Source organism: Periophthalmus magnuspinnatus, chromosome 5 (genome assembly GCF_009829125.3).
Source record: "Periophthalmus magnuspinnatus isolate fPerMag1 chromosome 5, fPerMag1.2.pri, whole genome shotgun sequence".
NCBI classification, from domain to species: Eukaryota; Metazoa; Chordata; class Actinopteri; order Gobiiformes; family Gobiidae; genus Periophthalmus; species Periophthalmus magnuspinnatus.
In genome coordinates, this window is record NC_047130.1 from 3,136,767 (window position 1) to 3,154,697 (window position 17,931).

At 37.7% G+C, this 17,931-nt stretch overlaps 1 protein-coding gene and 1 non-coding gene across 2 annotated transcripts; one reads left to right on the forward strand and one right to left on the reverse strand.

Annotated features, from left to right (window-relative positions):
* Positions 1-586: 586 nt before the first annotated feature.
* prkcdb (protein kinase C, delta b) lies at positions 587-17,131 on the reverse strand. Its single transcript, XM_033965994.2, has 17 exons — positions 16,897-17,131; positions 7,306-7,436; positions 6,867-7,139; positions 5,451-5,619; positions 5,055-5,086; positions 4,875-4,960; positions 4,628-4,757; positions 4,408-4,508; positions 4,239-4,329; positions 3,997-4,109; positions 3,753-3,926; positions 3,201-3,292; positions 3,051-3,113; positions 2,837-2,975; positions 2,562-2,750; positions 1,853-1,981; positions 587-1,751 (listed from the first exon to the last, which is right to left on the reverse strand). The coding sequence occupies exons 2-17, from the start codon at positions 7,412-7,414 to the stop codon at positions 1,593-1,595; spliced, it is 2,049 nt and encodes a 682-aa protein (XP_033821885.1). The 5' UTR covers positions 7,415-7,436; positions 16,897-17,131; the 3' UTR covers positions 587-1,592.
* trnae-cuc (transfer RNA glutamic acid (anticodon CUC)) lies at positions 6,514-6,585 on the forward strand. Its single transcript has one exon. It is a non-coding gene; the product is annotated as a tRNA-Glu (tRNA).
* Positions 17,132-17,931: the final 800 nt, after the last annotated feature.

Genomic DNA, 17,931 nt, shown 5'->3' on the forward strand with positions numbered 1-17,931 from the left:
AGTCTCTAAAAACTGCGCCTTCAGAGAAAAGAAAATTTGCAGTAACTGTCTGATTTGAGCAAAGTTTCACAGTGTTTCATTCCCAAGAAGGCTGGTATATGATTAAAGTCTACTGTAGATCACTGCTTTATATTTGTATTTGCCCATCTCTCACAATGATCATCAAAACAACTGTGTTTCTGACATGATCGCCGCGCATGTTCATTTTACGCACAGAATGAAGATTAAAAAGAGGCGGTGTATCACTGGAAATAAGACCATTAAGTGACTTTATAACGCAACTAAACGTCAGGTGTCTGTGTAAAGTTAAACTGTGTCAATTATCCTAATGTCATATCCTTCAAAAATATGGCATTTGGAGCTGTGTTTGGCGAGGAGCAGTTTGTCTCACCCGGTGGCACAGAGGACGCGGCAGGTCAACCCTTATTCTGCAGGTGTCCTTTGGAGCCTGCGCACTAGATGGCAGTGGATCATGGGTCTTTTCCACCTCACACATTCATGTTTAAGTTATAAAAAAAATAAAATAAAAACATAACTTAAGATATTAAACTCAAACAACCAACAAACACACAGCATACAGCAGCATCTCAGTGTCACACCTTCCAGTTTTTATTCATCATATGTAAAAGGTAATAAAAAAAAGTCTCTTAGACAACAGGAGTGTATAGTATAATTGCTGTGTTAAAATTTCTAGCTTCAAGAAATTGATTTAAATTTGTAAGTATTAATTAAGAGAATTATAGCTCACATCATACAGAATTTTCCAATCAGTGGACAACAAACACAATAAAAAAAAAGATCAGAATAATTGGCAATAGACAATTAGCCTTCTTTTTGTATTATTTTACACTCTCTACAAAATAAATAGGAGTAGGTCTAAAGACAACAGAAAAAAAAAAATGCAGAAGGTGAAAATAATGGAAGGTCACTGTTTTCTACCGTATGTAAGCCAAATAATTAATGTTGTACTAGTAAACAGATAATAAAGAACTACCCTTCTCTTGTCATATCATTATACAGACAAATTTGAAACAGATTCACCTTGTAGTCTCATGACAAAGCATAATTATTAAATAACTACTTTGGTGGACTGTTATAAAGCAACATAAAAAATGCAAATATTAATATCCAGCATTTAATATAGCAACACTGGGTTTTCTGTAGTTTCCCTTACCTTTTATACATATAGCCTACATAGGTATAATTACTTCACATGGATATCCAGTATTGGTTTGTGTTGTCCCTTACGATCAGAAATATAAATTAAAAAATAAAACTGCTCCCACAAGAGGTAATTTTTAAAGAGTTGTACCACTCACTGCCTTAAAAACAAATTTACATGGTATGAGTCATAGTTTTTTCTATTTTGATTTCAGTGACAAACTATGATAGATAATAAATGTACACTTCAAGGTCACTTCAAGTACCTGGCAACTCATCCAACACCTGTTACTTAGATTGTGATCAACTTCACATTAGAAGAATTAACCACATATACATTTATTACAGTGAAGTATAACAATTCAGCCAGAATAACCTGATATCCTTTGGGTGCCGGTATTAAGGTATAACACCAAAATGTGATCCAGTTTCTATTTGTTTATCATTTGCTCCAGTTTGGGGTTGATAAAGGAGAATCCGGCAAAGGCAGCCTGGTCCATGGACTCAATGAGGTTCTTGTCTGCATGGGAGAGGCGTGGCTTCTCGCTCAGGAACTCTCGGTCAAAGTTGCTGCAGTCACTGGGGGACTTCTGTTGCCAGAGAAAGTCATAAATCACAGTTAGTAATCACAGTTATATGTTAATGAAAGTGTATACAGTATGTAAGCAGTATTTACACCACTGAAACGTACCACTTTGGGTTTGAACGGTGGGTCTACTTGTAGTTTTTCTAGTGCCGCCCAGTTGATAGATTTGAAGAATGGATGAGCACGAATGTCCCCCACCACACCCAACCGCCGTGTGGGATCTCGCTCAAACAACTGGTAAAGAGGCATATTCCAGTTAGTCTTGTCACGATACTAATATTTCAGACTCAATACTCAATACCGATTACAATACCACAAGATCAAGATAAAACATGCTCCTTTTTAAGTAATAGAATATAATTTTAAGACACAAAAATATATATTATTATTATTAATAATAATAATAATAAGTAGTAGTACTAGTAGTATTACAGTACTTTCTTTATGAGATCCATGAGGTCTTATGCTAGTTCTGACAAAACTCAAAATTTCAAATCAAATCAAAAACTCAAATTTGTCCTGTTAAAGTAAATTATTGCAGAATCGATACTTGCTCAAATGAGTATCTAGTTTCAGTGTTAGTTTTAGTATCGATTAATATCTGATTTTCAATACCTTTGACAATCCTTGTTCAAATATCAGAATATATTATAAATAAAGTCGTGGCATTTGTTGATCTGTTTATAACATGTATTGTATTTTCATGTATTTAGTTTGGCTAATGTGAAATCAGTTTTCCACTGTATTTGGTAGCAGTTGTGTTGCTAAGCAAATGTGTGGCATTGGGTGTGAATATGCAATATTCAGCAATTACCAGTTCAAGAAGGTTTTTGGACTCCTTTGAGATCCAGCGGGGATAGTGTGGAGTGTCCGTCCGAATGGACTCAAACAGTTCATCCTCGTCATCGCCTTGGAAAGGTGACTGACCGATCAGCATCTCATACACCAGGACACCAAATGACCACCAGTCCACAGAGAAAGTATACTTTTGTCCCAACAGGATCTGGTAATAAACAGCTATATTAGCTATATATATTTCCTATTATTATAAGGAATTAATATAGAATGTCCTATTTATTTTAAGCATACCTCTGGTGCAATGTAGTCTGGTGTTCCACAAAATGTTGTAGCTCTGGTATCTCCAAAAACATTTTCTCGACACATACCAAAGTCTGCAATTTTTATGTGTCCATCTTTGTCTAGCATTACATTGTCCAGCTTCAGATCCCTGTTGGGTTACAATTTACTCACATCAATTATATTTTAACTGCTGATGTTTTGGGTAGGCAGGAAATTTTATTACCTGTAGATGATTCCTTTGGAGTGGAGGAACTGCAGTCCCACTATGATCTCAGCAGCATAAAATCTGAAGATAAACATTTATTAAGCATTAGTTAATCATTGCCATCATGTGATCAGTATGATCTTGAAAGAAAAAGATAATGGGACTTACGTGGCCCTGTTCAAATCAAAGCGGCCTTTGTCTTGGATGTGGAACATAAGATCACCTCCGTTTAGGTATTCCATTACAAAGAACAAGTGTTCCTACAACACATTACTGTCAGCTTTTTCACAAATATTTTTTTTGGTAATGTTACATAAGGCATAAGACATAGACAAATACTATGGGTTTTATTGGCATCTGTCCAAACAAAACTCACCATCATGGAACATTAAATTATCACCTTCATTATCAAGGTTTTTGAACAAACAATCTTGATAATGAATGCATGGTGATGAATCACAGAATACAGTCCGAGTCAAACAAAGGTATTCTAAAAATCTCCAGCGCCATTTATACAAAACAAGGGAGCTGAGCAACGTGAGGGTGAGATGTGCTCTTTCAAATAGTTAAAAAGTTTTTGCTTTTTACAAGTTCCAACACACTAGGTGACACCCATAGCTCAGAGTCTATTAACTTTGATATGCCACTAAAATTGTAGAGTGGAATTTACAGATACAAATTAACTATATATTATTAATTACTGAGGTGCTTCATGCTTACTTTGGACTGGAAAGTGGAGTACAGGTGAGTAAGGAAAGGGTTCTCCCAGGCCAAGGCTAGCACTCTCTTCTCCACCATTGTGCACTCCACATCATCATCCATCAGCACTACGTCTTTCTTTAGTACCTTCACTGCAAAGTACTGCCCTTTGCCCTTCAGCTCAGCCAGCAGCACCTGAAGCACCAGATTTGCAGTTATAATGACTACTTTCAAACCATACTTTAGTAGATGAGTATGGACCTACCTTTCCAAAGCTGCCCTTTCCGAGCACTTTGTGAAACACCAGCTGGTTCAGAGAGAGGCGTATCTGAGAGGCTGGTGCTGGAGTGGGACTTGGAGCCGGGGCCTTGCCATTGGCTGCAGAAAGAAATTTGCACAGATTAAGCATAAATATAAATGTAAAATTGTACCTAAACCTTCACACAGGTTATCCATAAACATACTATAGACACTGCATTTTTTCCCAACATTGTGATCACCACTTACCACTAGGCTCCGGTGTCACGTCCTGGACACCTTGGTAAATTCCAGTGTCAGGCCCATTTGGATCGGGTTTCTTAACTGATGCATCTTTTTTCTGTCAACAAGTGCAAACGCTCAGCTCAAGCAGCCATTTAATTTTAATTCAAACTATAAAATGTTTAAAAGTGCCAACCAAATTGATGTGAAAGAGGGCCTCCGCTAGTAATTTCTGATTGACACCACAGAGATTCCCCACTTTCTTCTGACAGTAACTATGAACATTCATGGTACATTCTGCAAACACACGAAGAAAAAGAACTGAATAGGTTAGACTTCCCAAGGTCCAAGCATACAACAACTCGACGGAGATGTAGAGATGTATAGATTAAAACAACATTTCAAAGAACAATCACCTTCACATTTAAGGCCTTGTCTATACAGCCCCCAGAGCAAGCTGCCACAGTGGTCACAGAAGGTGGGGCTTCTGTAGTTGTAGTATTTGAAGCGATGTGGCATATCGATCTTAAAACGCTCTTTCTGGAACTGCACACAAAATGTTCAAGTCATTGACTAGTGAAATAATAATATATGTGTGACAATTAACGGTGGCAAGTGGCAAAACTTGAATCAGAATTGTGCGTTTCACAGAATTAGGCTCACCATTGTATCCCGACTGTTGGCTGCTGTTCCAGTGCACCTTGCAATCACTAATCCGGTGCATTTTTTGTGAATTGCAGCATTGCATTCTGGGTTGGAAATATAACAAATCATACAAAAATGATCATTTAAATAGAATTATAAAATCATATGTTGATAAATACATTTAAAAAAGGGACTTACGTCTGCATTTGTAACCCTGTTTGTTGAGCCCCCTACATGAACAAAAGGAAATAACTTACATTAACATGAACTTTAAATGATCATATTGGCCTATTCACTGTTGCCATCACATACAACATTTAAAGACAGAATATCAAATCTGTATTTTTTGTTGTTCGAGATATTTTGAATATGATTTATTGATTTATTTGAATAGTGTTATTGGGTATATTCCACACTTCTATAATACATGTTTTTGAGTAGGATGATGAAAAAGCTATAAACTATTATAAAGAAAAAGAAAATATAATTGACTGATGTTTGACCAATACAAGGAGCCATGTTTAAGTGAAATCATGTGACCACAAAGCATCAGAGACCAGGTAAACCTTCATAGTATTTGTGTAGTGATCTCACCAGAGGAACTCCCTGCACACAGAGCAGAAAGTGGGCTGATTGAAGAAAGTGGCGGTGAACTCGTGGCTCTTGATGTCGTGGATTTTGGGCTGTTTAAAAGCTCCTCTCCTTCTGTTGAGGGTCGTGAGTCCTTCCTCAGGAGAGACTTTCATTGAAGTCCTATTAGTGGCTGAAGAGGCATAAAATGAGTTTATAAATCATCCTTGAATGTCCATTAGTAAAATGACATCTAAAAATACAGAATTCATACTAAAAAGTTTGCAATGCATTTCATATATTAAAATATACATATTTTTTTCAGAATGTTTCAATAAGAGGAGCTTGTAAGATGAATGGTGATTATAAGTAATGGTCATGTCAATGCAATGAGCCAACAGCAACGACGCAATCCATCATTCAGATATATCGGAACATGTCATTATTTACATGTTTCATATATTATTTAAATTATAATAGTGTGTTAAACCAATGAGCAGTCAAAAAGTGTGCAGCCATTTAAAAAATGTAGTGGCACTGCTGCTGAAGGGAAAACCTTAGAAATGTACTCTTGAGTAACCCGCTATTATAGCAGCGAGGCCAAAGATCACTTGAAGAGGACAGTTGAGAAGGCATGAGAGAAGTAAACAAAAGGAGGTTGTGCCAAGAGATTAGGAGGGAGTGGGTGGCTGACAAGGATGGAAGCCTTAAAGAGACATTTAGCCGAAGGAAGTGGAAGGTGATAACTTAAGGAAAAACCTTTCCTCTGTAATTTAGACTTTCAGTGCTTCATTAAGGCCCAGTAGAGACAAAGTGAATGACAGCAGCAAGACAGAAGTAGTAGACAGAAATGTTATAAAATGTTTTGTTTCTTTACAGATTAATTTCTAACTGAATGTTCAACTGCATCAGTCTGTCAAAATAGAAATATTCATATTTAAAATGGTAAAGGCCTAAAATAAATTACGGGTGATGTAATACAGACTAAAAGAAGCCAGCAGAGGGCGTTGGTTACAACTCAAGAGAATGGGGGATGGTAACCTCCACAGAACTTTCCCCTGTGTGTCCTGTTACCCCCTTCAGACACTCCCTGGTGGTCTAGTGGTTAGGATTCGGCGCTCTCACCGCCGCGGCCCGGGTTCGATTCCCGGTCAGGGAACATGTTTTATTTTATATGCTTTTCAAGTCATATTTTGGATGTTTTTTCTATATTTTATTCACTTTATATAGGGAAGATTGAATGAGACTCTTTTTCTTGAGTTCCCTATTAAAATAAAAAAAGATAAAAAAACAAAAAAAGATATATAATAGAGTACAGTACATGTGACAGATCAAGAGCTTATGTGAAGGAGACAAGCAACAGACAACACTATAACAAAAATAGGCAATAAAGAATTGTGTTAGTAATAGTAGCACAACTAATAAAAAGTGTGATTTTACCAAGATCTCCATCCTCCAAGAAGTACTGCACTGCCATCTGCACTCGACCTGAAGGTTGCAAGTCGACCCAGAACTCAGCACGACCATTCGTTTTGGATTTTTTACAGCGCTCAGCCAGTACAGACACACCCACTGTAGCTTTGGCCAGAGGCTCCTCCTGGCTCTTCATTAGAACCACTTCAAGGACACGGCCTTCGTAAATGTGAGCATCAAATGTAGATTTCCAGTCAGGATACATTGTGGGCTTCCTCTGGACTAAAGTCTTTCCTCGCTCTGGAAATATAAAAACAATAAAAAATGCTGTTGTTGTGCTAAATTACAAAATAACACTAAAGGTAGAACCCTGTTTGTAGACTTTGGTTGAATGCAGGCACAGTGAATTCTCTCTATCCCACAGTCACTTATGGTAGCTACTGTGAGCATTTGCTTTTGTGCGTACCTGTGCTGACAGACTCCTTCATCTTGATGGCACAAATGGGAGGCTCTGGGACAGGGGGCAGCGCACCCATGTCGTAAATGTTGAAGCCTATTCGCAGGAAGGGTGCCATGGTGACCCCTCACTCAAGCCTCCTGAAACAAACAGGGATAGAAATTATTTAACTGAAGCAAAAAGGAAGACAAGTCAGACAATTTCTCATCAATGAGGAAGTACAAAACTCAATACTGGAAACTACCCACAAATACAGAAACTGAGGAAGATGGTAACCATCTAAAAACAGAATTAGCATTACTGAGAATATAGAAAAGCAGGGAGAACTCTCCAGGGAGAATAATTGATCATTTAGATTTGTAGCAGATTCATGAATACTTGTGTGCCAATTTTTGATGTTTTGGTCATTTCCTTAAATATTATAATTCACATTTTCCCATTTATTCGAAATGTTTAAAGGCTTGTTTCTCAAAAAAGATGATGAGAAACTCAAACATAAATACATTAAGCATTTAGCTTCTTTATGAGGCAAGTTGCGAAGTGTTAACATTAAATATTATATATAATCTCAATACGTGTTGTATAACTCACTCATGTCAATGTTATTCAAGTAATTTTAAAGTCCATATAATCTCTAAATCTCACAGAATTCCCAAAAGAATTTCTACACAGCACTTATTGAGAGAGTTAATCTGTTGTGGCTTTTGTCCTAAACCTAATCTTGGCAATATTTCAACTCATTTACAGTAACAACAGGTTTCACATTCCTTGTCAGTGTGCATTTTGTGAAGCAAAAGAGGATGCAAATACCTCAAAGAGCATAGTATATTATGCGTTAACAACTCACAACATGAAATTACACAGGGCTTAGTCCAAAGAGTACGGTATATCCGCTATTAGCCTTAGCACGCTTTTCATTTCATGCATCAAGTCAGCTGATAAATTGTTGCACCCCATAGCTGTCAAAATACTTTACCATGATCTAGGCAGTTAGACCAAACTTATGTTCGTAAAGATCAAGATCATCAGGTCAGTCTCTAGATCAAGCTTTACTCATCTAGTTTTCTGGCAAGCCATAAATCAGATGTTTCAGTTTTGTGTTTGTTTGTCTTAATCCAAACGGATACCTTTAACTAAACGTGTTAGTCTGAAACTTGGATTTTCTAATTCAATTTGAAGGTAGGTAACAATTTAAGTATTGTGCCCCACAGTCACTTAATAGATAAGACTGTTGTTTATACATTCACATGACATGTTTGTGCAATGAGATCAACAGATGCACAGTGTTTGTCTATCATTCCCCACAGGGCTAGACACCTTCAATCCAAACACAAGAGGCTGTCATATAGTATAATGTATAAAGTGTTTGCCCGACATACACATTATATGGGACAAGGCTAGAATCTATACAGCGATATTGATATATTTCTACACACAAAAATAATCTATAGGCTGGGCTGACACTCCAAACCAGGCATTACTGCAATCAGCTTCACACATCATCTGAAGTAGCATCCAGTTTAGAAAGATCACCCAGGACTGATATGGAATTTTAATGTGGCTGGGCTAGAACTATAATAAACTTAGACCTGAATACTCTCTGAATTATGAGGAATCTGCATTAGTTTGGTAGAAAATATCAACCAGTCACAATATCCATAACCATTTCAGATCACTTCTTAAACAATGTAACGATAACCTTGACTTGCAGATAGACACAAACCCTTACATGAATGCACAAGTGGGGTCAAGAGGCCCTCCCCCATGCATACAAGAATATCTAAACTATATCCAGTTGGATGTCTTTACCCTCTTCTATACCCACATGCACACACATTATAAAAAGGCAGCCTTGTTTCTCTAGAGAGAGTGGAAAAAATGAGCACATGCAATTGGGGAAGGGGTGGGTGTAGGGAAAGGGCAAGACAGCAAAAACACAGACAATGAAGTTAATTCACAAGTGAACCATGGGGCATCCTTTGTAGAGTAGTATTATACCATACATCCCATGTGGTAACATTTTATTTCATTAAAAACATCCAAAGGTCCTTATACAATATTCATCTCATTCTGACCAACTGCATGGCTGCAGAAAGGGTCCTGAGGAAGTTCCTGGTGACACAGTTTAACAACAGAAGAATGTTGCATTGATTTGTGCTTTTTGTAGAAAAATACTCTTTATTTAATATTTATCTTTTCATGAATGGACATGGGACATGATAGAGAGGATTTACATGAATAATAAAAAGTCATTTGTCCCAAAAACAAAAGAGACATTGTCATTTCACCAGTTTTCCTGTCAGTACTGTAATAATGGCTTACACTTGTAATGTGCTGTTTCAAAGCGCTACACTATAGTCATTATTCATTCATTTCCACACTTGGTGATGGTAAGCTATTGTAGCCACAGCTGCCCTGGGGCAGACTGATGCACCATCGGCCCCTCCGACCACCTATCATTCACGCACACACCACTTTCATACTAGTGAAGTGTCTTGCCTAAGGACACAAGAACAGAACTTGGTCCGAGCGGGACTTGATCCTCCGACCTTCGGGTTGGGGGACCAACACTCTAACCACTGAGCCACTGTCACCCCTGTAGAAACCTCTTGGATGAGCAGCGAAACATATACACTCCAAAAGATTTTACAATTTGACAAAATGTTATTCTCTTTTGCTATGGAACCTACCTAGCCAACTGAGACACACATACTTCTGTCTCAATAGCATGAATTCTTTAACTGAAATAATAGCATGGACATATTCAAATCCAGTACATTCTACAGTCATGTGCATTAAGATGTGACTCATAATGCAATTTACTTCGGCACAGCAAGAAATCCAACACTAGTGCAATCCACATTTATCTTTCTTTTTAAGCATAAAACCACTAAAAATGAGCACGTACCACATAATATTACTCATATATTATATTAATAGAATTTAATCAGAAACAATCACATTGAAGTGTATTTATGCTGCCCACACCGTGTAACGAGTACAAGTAAGACCCACAGACAGCATTAGAATATTATTAATCAACAAAAAAACAATAAAAAGTATGATACATTATCTGTAAGGCGTTACACAATAATCAGAGACACGTTAATATTACACAGTGAGGTATGCACCAAACAATACAGAGTATTTAGCTAAAGCGCTAACAGACAGGACAGGTCTGACAGGGAGTACCACATCTGCTCAACTTTCATCTGCAGGTCTTAACTAAGTCTGTCACAGTTATCAGCGTACACTTCACTGCTGTTTCCTGATGGGAATATGCTCACACTCGGTTCGCACAAACTGTACCTTACTACAGCAACAAGATCTCTAAAGGTTTGCTATGTCGACAATATCCTATTACTTATATACAATGGAAGAGCAATGCATTAGGTTCTTTTTTTTTGTTTTTTTTCTCCCAATAGCATCTATTTTTCATAAAAAGTATTCTTTTCAGTCTGAGGTTGAAATGAAAGCCCAGTATAAAGTACTCTTCAACATTGGCTTGGATCATCTATATCCGACATTGTAAAAAAAAATGTAATTCTGTTAACTGGACAAAATCTTTTTTGAGTCTAGTTGACAGAATTAAATTTTTCTTTTACCATTGATCATACCTGGACAAGTGATTACACAGACATGCCTTACATTGGTAAAAAACAAAAAAAAAATGCCCTAGAAACGAGGTCTTATTCCTTTTCAAGCACAAAAAAATCACAAAGTTGATAAGTACCGGTAATGCAAAATTATAATGTGTGGTCAACACTTTTTCATTTTTTAAATTGAGGTGCACTAGGTAACTTTTCTCCATGTAGATATTGTTCTGCCAGGAATGTTCCACAGTATGGTATTAAACTTATTTGTCTTGCATTTATGTAATTACAGGTATTAAAATTGTTCAAAATTTTGCAATTTATGTTTTAATAATAGTATGCTGTTCAAAGTTCACATTTTAAAATCATCCAGGAGAATTGACACAATAAATCTGAAATGACAACAGCAGGAGTCACATGTATTTCAGAACATGTTTTATTCTGAATAAAAAATTGTTACCCTGATCTAGAGATTGTTGTTGTCTGTGGAGGAAATCATGGTGCTTAAAAAGTGCAGACTTTGCAATTTTCTGATTGTGTCTATTCAAATTAATTTTCGATTTTGATTTGATTTTCAATTAATCTTGCAGCCCTGGTGCTCATATGCAAATATGTCATTGTTCTTCATTTACATTTAAATACATTCACTTACAGCAGTGGGACAAACTAGGTCAAAAGTAGAGGACATGGAACATAAGACTGATACTGAAGAAACAAAACACAGCATGAGTAATTTTCTACTATGGGACAACACAAAAATATCACTCATTCAACAAATTTAAATAAGTATTTTTTCAAGCTGTAGGCGACATGCACTTATATAAGAGACATGACTAAGGCACAAATGGAATTTGTACAGAGCTGAGAAATGAATTGCTTGGCGAAAACTGTCAATGATTTGAGCTGCTCTAACTGGTTATGGTATGGAGATGGAGAATGCAGAGAGCAAAGAAAGATGTTCAACTAAGCACAATTATTAACAATTAGAGCAAACTGTAACATCAATGTCCAAGAAAAATGAAGTCAAATGATCAAGGGCGTAAATCGTAATCATTTTTAAAATAATCTTTCCTTCTTCCGAGTTCCTCCAAGAAAATGTTACTTATTAAGCACAAAATAAATGAATGCATTATCAATCTGGGACATGTTGTGGACAGAAATATCACTCTTAAATTATGACTCTATGACATGACTGTATATCACACAATAATCTACTCAAATGCATAATGAAAACAGATCAATATTTTGTAAACTGAAATGAACACAGATGTCAGTTGCATCTTGTAGTGGGGGTCCTGGGTCAATTGCATGGTTATTTATTGTATTTATTTATTTATTTTGAATTTACCCTCATGTTTCAAGATAGTTTCAGCCTTAAAAGTTTGAAACTCCTAAACTAGACGATCATACATCTGCTTAAACTATGACTTAACCTGGACTAGACTAAACCAAGTCTACATCAGACAAGTGTTTTCAGGTTTTTTTTCGTCTTATCATATCTGGTTCATTCTGTTCATAGCAATTAATTTACCGTAAATTTCGGATTATAAGCCGCTACTTTTTTTCCACGCTTTGAACCCTGCGGCTTTTAGAGCAGTGCGGCTTATATATGGAATTTTACTGGATAACGGCCCCTGGGGGGCGCTCTCTAGCTGTAAACATAAAAGTGAGACAGACGTGGGGAAAGATTCTGCTCTGAAGAATTCACTAGTTTTGATTTTGAACGATCATTTTGCGCATCATGAAATGGATATGATGCAGTTTTTAAGATAAAGAAACAGAAACGAAACAGAGCAGGGGTCGGCCTTTAACACGCAAAGAGCCATTTGGACCCACTTTCCACGTAAAATAAAACACTGGGAGCCGCAAATACTTTTTGACATCTAAAATGAAGATAACACTGTATAATAACAATAATGTAACGGAATAATGTAGGTTTTACTTTCACGGACAAGCCTTCTACACGTGGCAGATAAATATGGCAAAAACAACTTAAGTGCATTAAAAAATACAACTCACCAAACCGCTGCATCATGCATCGCGCTGATTATGTGATTATGTCTACTCTACTCCGCAGTTTCTTTAAAAAAACAACAACAAAAAAACTCGTAGCATATCGTTTAATCCCAGGTGCTTATTCTCCATGTGCCAAAGCAGTTTTGAAGGTTTCATTGCCTTATTTGCTTTTCCCGTATGTTACGCAGAGCGGACTGTGCGTGAGAGTCACCTGTAGCGACAAACCCAGATTTTAAGTAGGCATTGTCTGTTAAATTTATCTTTCTTTTTCTTGGAGATCGTAGTCTCCTCTTCTGGCTCCTCAGTTGTCCTTTTCCCCTTTGTTAAAAGCTCTCCAAAGACTTTTGTTTTGGCTCATTTTCACTCGCTTGTGGCTCTACTTTTGTGCGTCGTGTCTGATGTGTTATACGTGATACGTCACCGCGGAGACAAGAGCAGATAATAAACTTGCTACTACATCAAATAGATTTCTGTGGCGATTTCCAGCAGGATTTTCATGATACATCTACGGACGAGCTTATTAGTGTGTCATTAGGGACGGGCCAAAGTTGCTCCTGACCCCTGTGCGCACAACGTCTGAAAATCAGGGCTCTTTACGCAGGACTGTGAGCTGTGTCTGTGTCAGTTCCCAAGCCACGCAGAGCCGCAGTATAAGGCTGAAAGAGGCGCATACGGCTCCGGAGCCGCGAGTTGCCGACCCCTGAAATAGAGCCACTGCACGTAAGCTCGATATCAATGAATCCAACTTGGTCAATGTAAAAAGACGACAAAAGTTTTCAGATGTGTTCATCCCGTGTTGATGTCGTGTTGGTGCCAATTTTCAGGCACAGTTTAAAAAAAAAGCGTGTCGGTGCAGCGTCTTTCTGTGTAAATATCTCATGTTACAATATGAAAACCTGCGGCTTTTATTCAGGTGCGGCTTATATATGTACAAAATTGATTTTCTCTTCAAATTTAGCTGGTGCGGCTTATATCAAGGTGCGCTCTGTAGTCCGAAATTTACGGTACTTATCAGATAGTCGGTGAGGTTTCATAGTCTGTTCCCACATTACATACTGTCCTTTTGTCATTGTGGAAGATTTTCCCATCTATACCATTTATAAAAAACAAAACATCGAAATAAGGCATTACACCGATTTGCTTTAGATTTTCAAAGCATCGGTCTTTTACTAACCATGGTTAATGTCTAACAAAATGTACCACAGCTCCAACTCACTCCGTCAGTAAAGGTTAAGTCAACAAACAGCAAATGCTCCGTCAACTGACAGAGTTAAGCTAACTTCTTTGGGACAACCTGAGTTCTTATGATTGCCAGTCTAAACTTCCGTAGCAGTAGTAGGAATTTTCTCCTTGCTGCAAAGTTGTTTTGCCAAGTCTCAAACCTGCTTTACCGGCATGAATGCTGCTACTGTGTATGTGGCTGCTCTATAGGAGGAGATAGGTGTCCATTTCTGCTACACTTACAATTCTCACAGTTCAGATTGGCTTAGACTGACAAACAGCATCTGAACAGCACGGTGGTACGGCAACGAGGTCGAGGGGAATACTGGGGTATAAAGCACAAGGTCAAAAAAGAGAATTAGCATCATGAACCCGTGTTATAACAATGTCAATAAAGGCTACTCGCTGGCAGTAAAAGAATTCAAATATGTGTAATAGGGTTGTCAAAAGTGTTCAAAATCAGACCTAATCCTAACTAAAACTAGTATCAAAACTAGATACTCATTTGAGCAGATATAGATACTAACAAAGTCACAATCGCAGGACAGAAATGAGCCTATCCTGAATACCTCTGAAACGATCTTGAGCTGTATCAGAAGCAGTATAAAGACTAGTATACACTCATTTAACCCTAGAACCTCCCTGGACGACTGAGGGATTACGCAGACATAAGGCCACACGGGAATATAAAAGAAGGTACTACAATTTAATGCTGACAATGACATTCTAATTAAAGAGTGTTTTTTATTATCAACGTGGTATCGGGATCGGTTTTGAGTATCGAGTCCATTCCATTCCCTATCAAAATCGAGTTTGAAATTTTAGTATCGTGACACAGTGTATAATGGTACCAACATTCCGGTAGACTCACCCACTGCCTCTTAGATAAAGTAAGAAGAAATAATTTATTTTTTCCCCAACTTATATGACCACTAAAAGCGCTCTGTTCTGGGACAAAAAGTCCACTGAAAAATAAATAAAAATACAAATATTAATGCTAAGCTAAATTTTAAACATTCATAATTAAGATTCAAGAAAATATTTACAAACTGGAAATATTTTGAAAAGCTAATGCTGTCTTATAAGAAACCAGCACGATGACGTTTGCCAAGTAACAAGCAAGCTAACAATAGTTTTACATTGCAAGGATTTCTGTGACTTACATAACCTTTCCATTTATCCAAGCCTAAGAAGAATAACCAACAAAGAGCGGCTTGAGGTGGGATTTATTTTGCAGTATAATTAGGTGTAATAGTATTTTTGAATTGTGTTGGGAGAGAAGTGGCAGACACAGTATTACACCGAGCAAGGTTTGTTTTTGGAGCAACAACTCGGTATATTAATTGAAATAAAAACTGTTTGACAAGCTGTATTTGCGCTGTTTTAAGCCTGCCTCATCACATACTGAAAGCACCAGGGTACATGCAGTGTCCTCCAGGCTTCTCCCAATGCCACAAGCCAATATTGACAAACCACTAACTGCAGGCAGATAGTGTTACCTTACCCTCCATACAGCCTCTGCTCTCAAGACAACAACAAGATAGCCACAAGGGTTTGGTAATGTACGGTATTTGTAAGTAAAATATTTCAAAACAAAAGTGGTGACACACACACACACACACACCATGTTAGGGCATTCAGGAAACCAGTGTCTTTACTTCCACAACTGAAGCTTTTCGAAAAGACGAAGGCTCCGCAGATCAACGAGCGTGCAATAGTTCAACACCTTTTCAAACACAGTCACAGCTGGATGGATCGTATGAAAAGGTGAATAAACAAACAACAAACACACCAAACCTGCTTTAGTTGAAGTCGGATCACGGTGAGGCGCGTTGCTATTGGCTGTGCAATGTCAGACATAATGAGAAATGGTGACGGCGACTAAACATGCAGTAAGGGAAGGTTTTATGATTATTACCAGATACAGGATACAAGTTATTGTGTAGGTGTAACAGTCAAAGAAAAAAATGAAACCAAAACTCTACATCATGCAATATTAAAGCTATATCATGGCAATAAATCAAAGTATTTAGTATCTATACCAGTTGTTTTCATATCTGACTGTACCTAGGTTGATGGATACTTTTGGCTTCTAGTGGCACGAAGGAGTAATAGTAGTACTATTCTTCTTCAGCTTGGATTGCTATGGATTTGTTTCTTGTATAGGAGCTTAGTCAGTTGAATTGATTTGGTCCTAGAGTTGACCTGCTCTTTGTTTGGTTTTGCTCCAGATTAAGTCCTGGTTTAGTCTTGTACTGGGGTTTACTGCCATTTGTCCTAATTTAACAATGGAAATAGGCAAATGCTATGATTTTTGCTTTATTTTCCATTAGCAGTAGTTCAAGCTGTTCTGTTTACTGCTGTCATTTCATTTAGCTGAATACAAAAACCCTTTGGATTAAAAAAAAAAAGAAAAAACATTATGCAGTGTAGCCTATATCCTTGGAAAGACAGAAGTTGGGTCACAAGTTAGTTACAACGACCAGGCTTCTGCATTTTCCCCTGACACTTTACAATTGAGTTTTATGGACGTAGATGGCGACAACAGGGCGACGAGAGAGGGAGACATTCCGCGACAACAACCGAAACTCACTTGGAAATGTTGCGCTTTATAGTTGCTTATATCCAAATTTAGCAAGAAAACTACTGAGATGAAAGAAACACGTTCATTATCTGTTTATGAGCATGCATTATTTTGCCTAAAACTAACACTGATTCAAAGTTTTTCCAAGTTAAAAAACCGTCTTTGGAGCAAGTGTGACCGGCTCACCTCTTCCGCCTTGGTTGAAGCGCTCCTTGGGTAAGTTTTGGGTTCTTTTCTCTGTGTTTTCGATCACCTTCTCCTATGTCTCGTTGTAGTTTGAGGAAGTGTTGTGCTGCTGTCAGTTGAAGACGTGCGTGTGGCTCAGTCTGTGCTGTCTTTTCTGCGGCTGTGGAGTGTGGAGGCGCTGCGCATTGAAGCCTTGTGCGTGACGTCAACCAGGTGAATTCCCCAAAGCGCACACAGCGGGAGCGCGCGGACTGCCTGGGTTTCCATCATTTGCCTTGGAGGATCTCGGTCACATGAACCCGCATTGTTAACTTTCCTGGACAGAGCCTGTGCAAACAAACCTGCTGAGCCCATTTGCTCAAACAAACACCTGCATTTCTGTCCATGAACCAGAGAAGTGCCAAGAAGTGGTGCATGGCGCATGGACTGAATTCCCCCTTTAGACATAGGCCTTAATATTTTTTGGTAGTATTATTATCTAAATGCATTAATCTACTCAATTTTACTGCTTAAATAGGTCAAAGTATAAGACACCTGTTGTAAAAGCATGAGTAATGTCTTACACACACAAAAAAAGCTTTTATATCCACACATTAAAACAAACATGTATTTTCCTTGAACCCTTACATATGAAGAACACATAACATCTGATTAGTCTACAAAAGGTTGTCTCAAAAATGCACATATTAACACAGCTCTAATCTTTTCTTCTCAAAACAATCTAACAGTCTGAGTCATCAAACCCCACCCACAAAACCTGTATAAGAATGTACTTGTGATTTAAGAACAAGCGCCTGACCTAAACATCGAAACGTCTAATAATAGTCTAGGGTTGAAAAACACAGCAATGATATACAGCCTGAGTCATTGCTTAGAGTTAGTCAGCTTTTTTCCACTGCCAGACTGTCAGCCAGACATGTAAGGCAGGTACACTGTATGTAGCCTACACATGTTATAGGCACTAGACAGAATTCATTTTTGTATCTTTCTTTTTTTTGTTTTGTTATTATTGTGTTTACTTTTAACAATTTTATA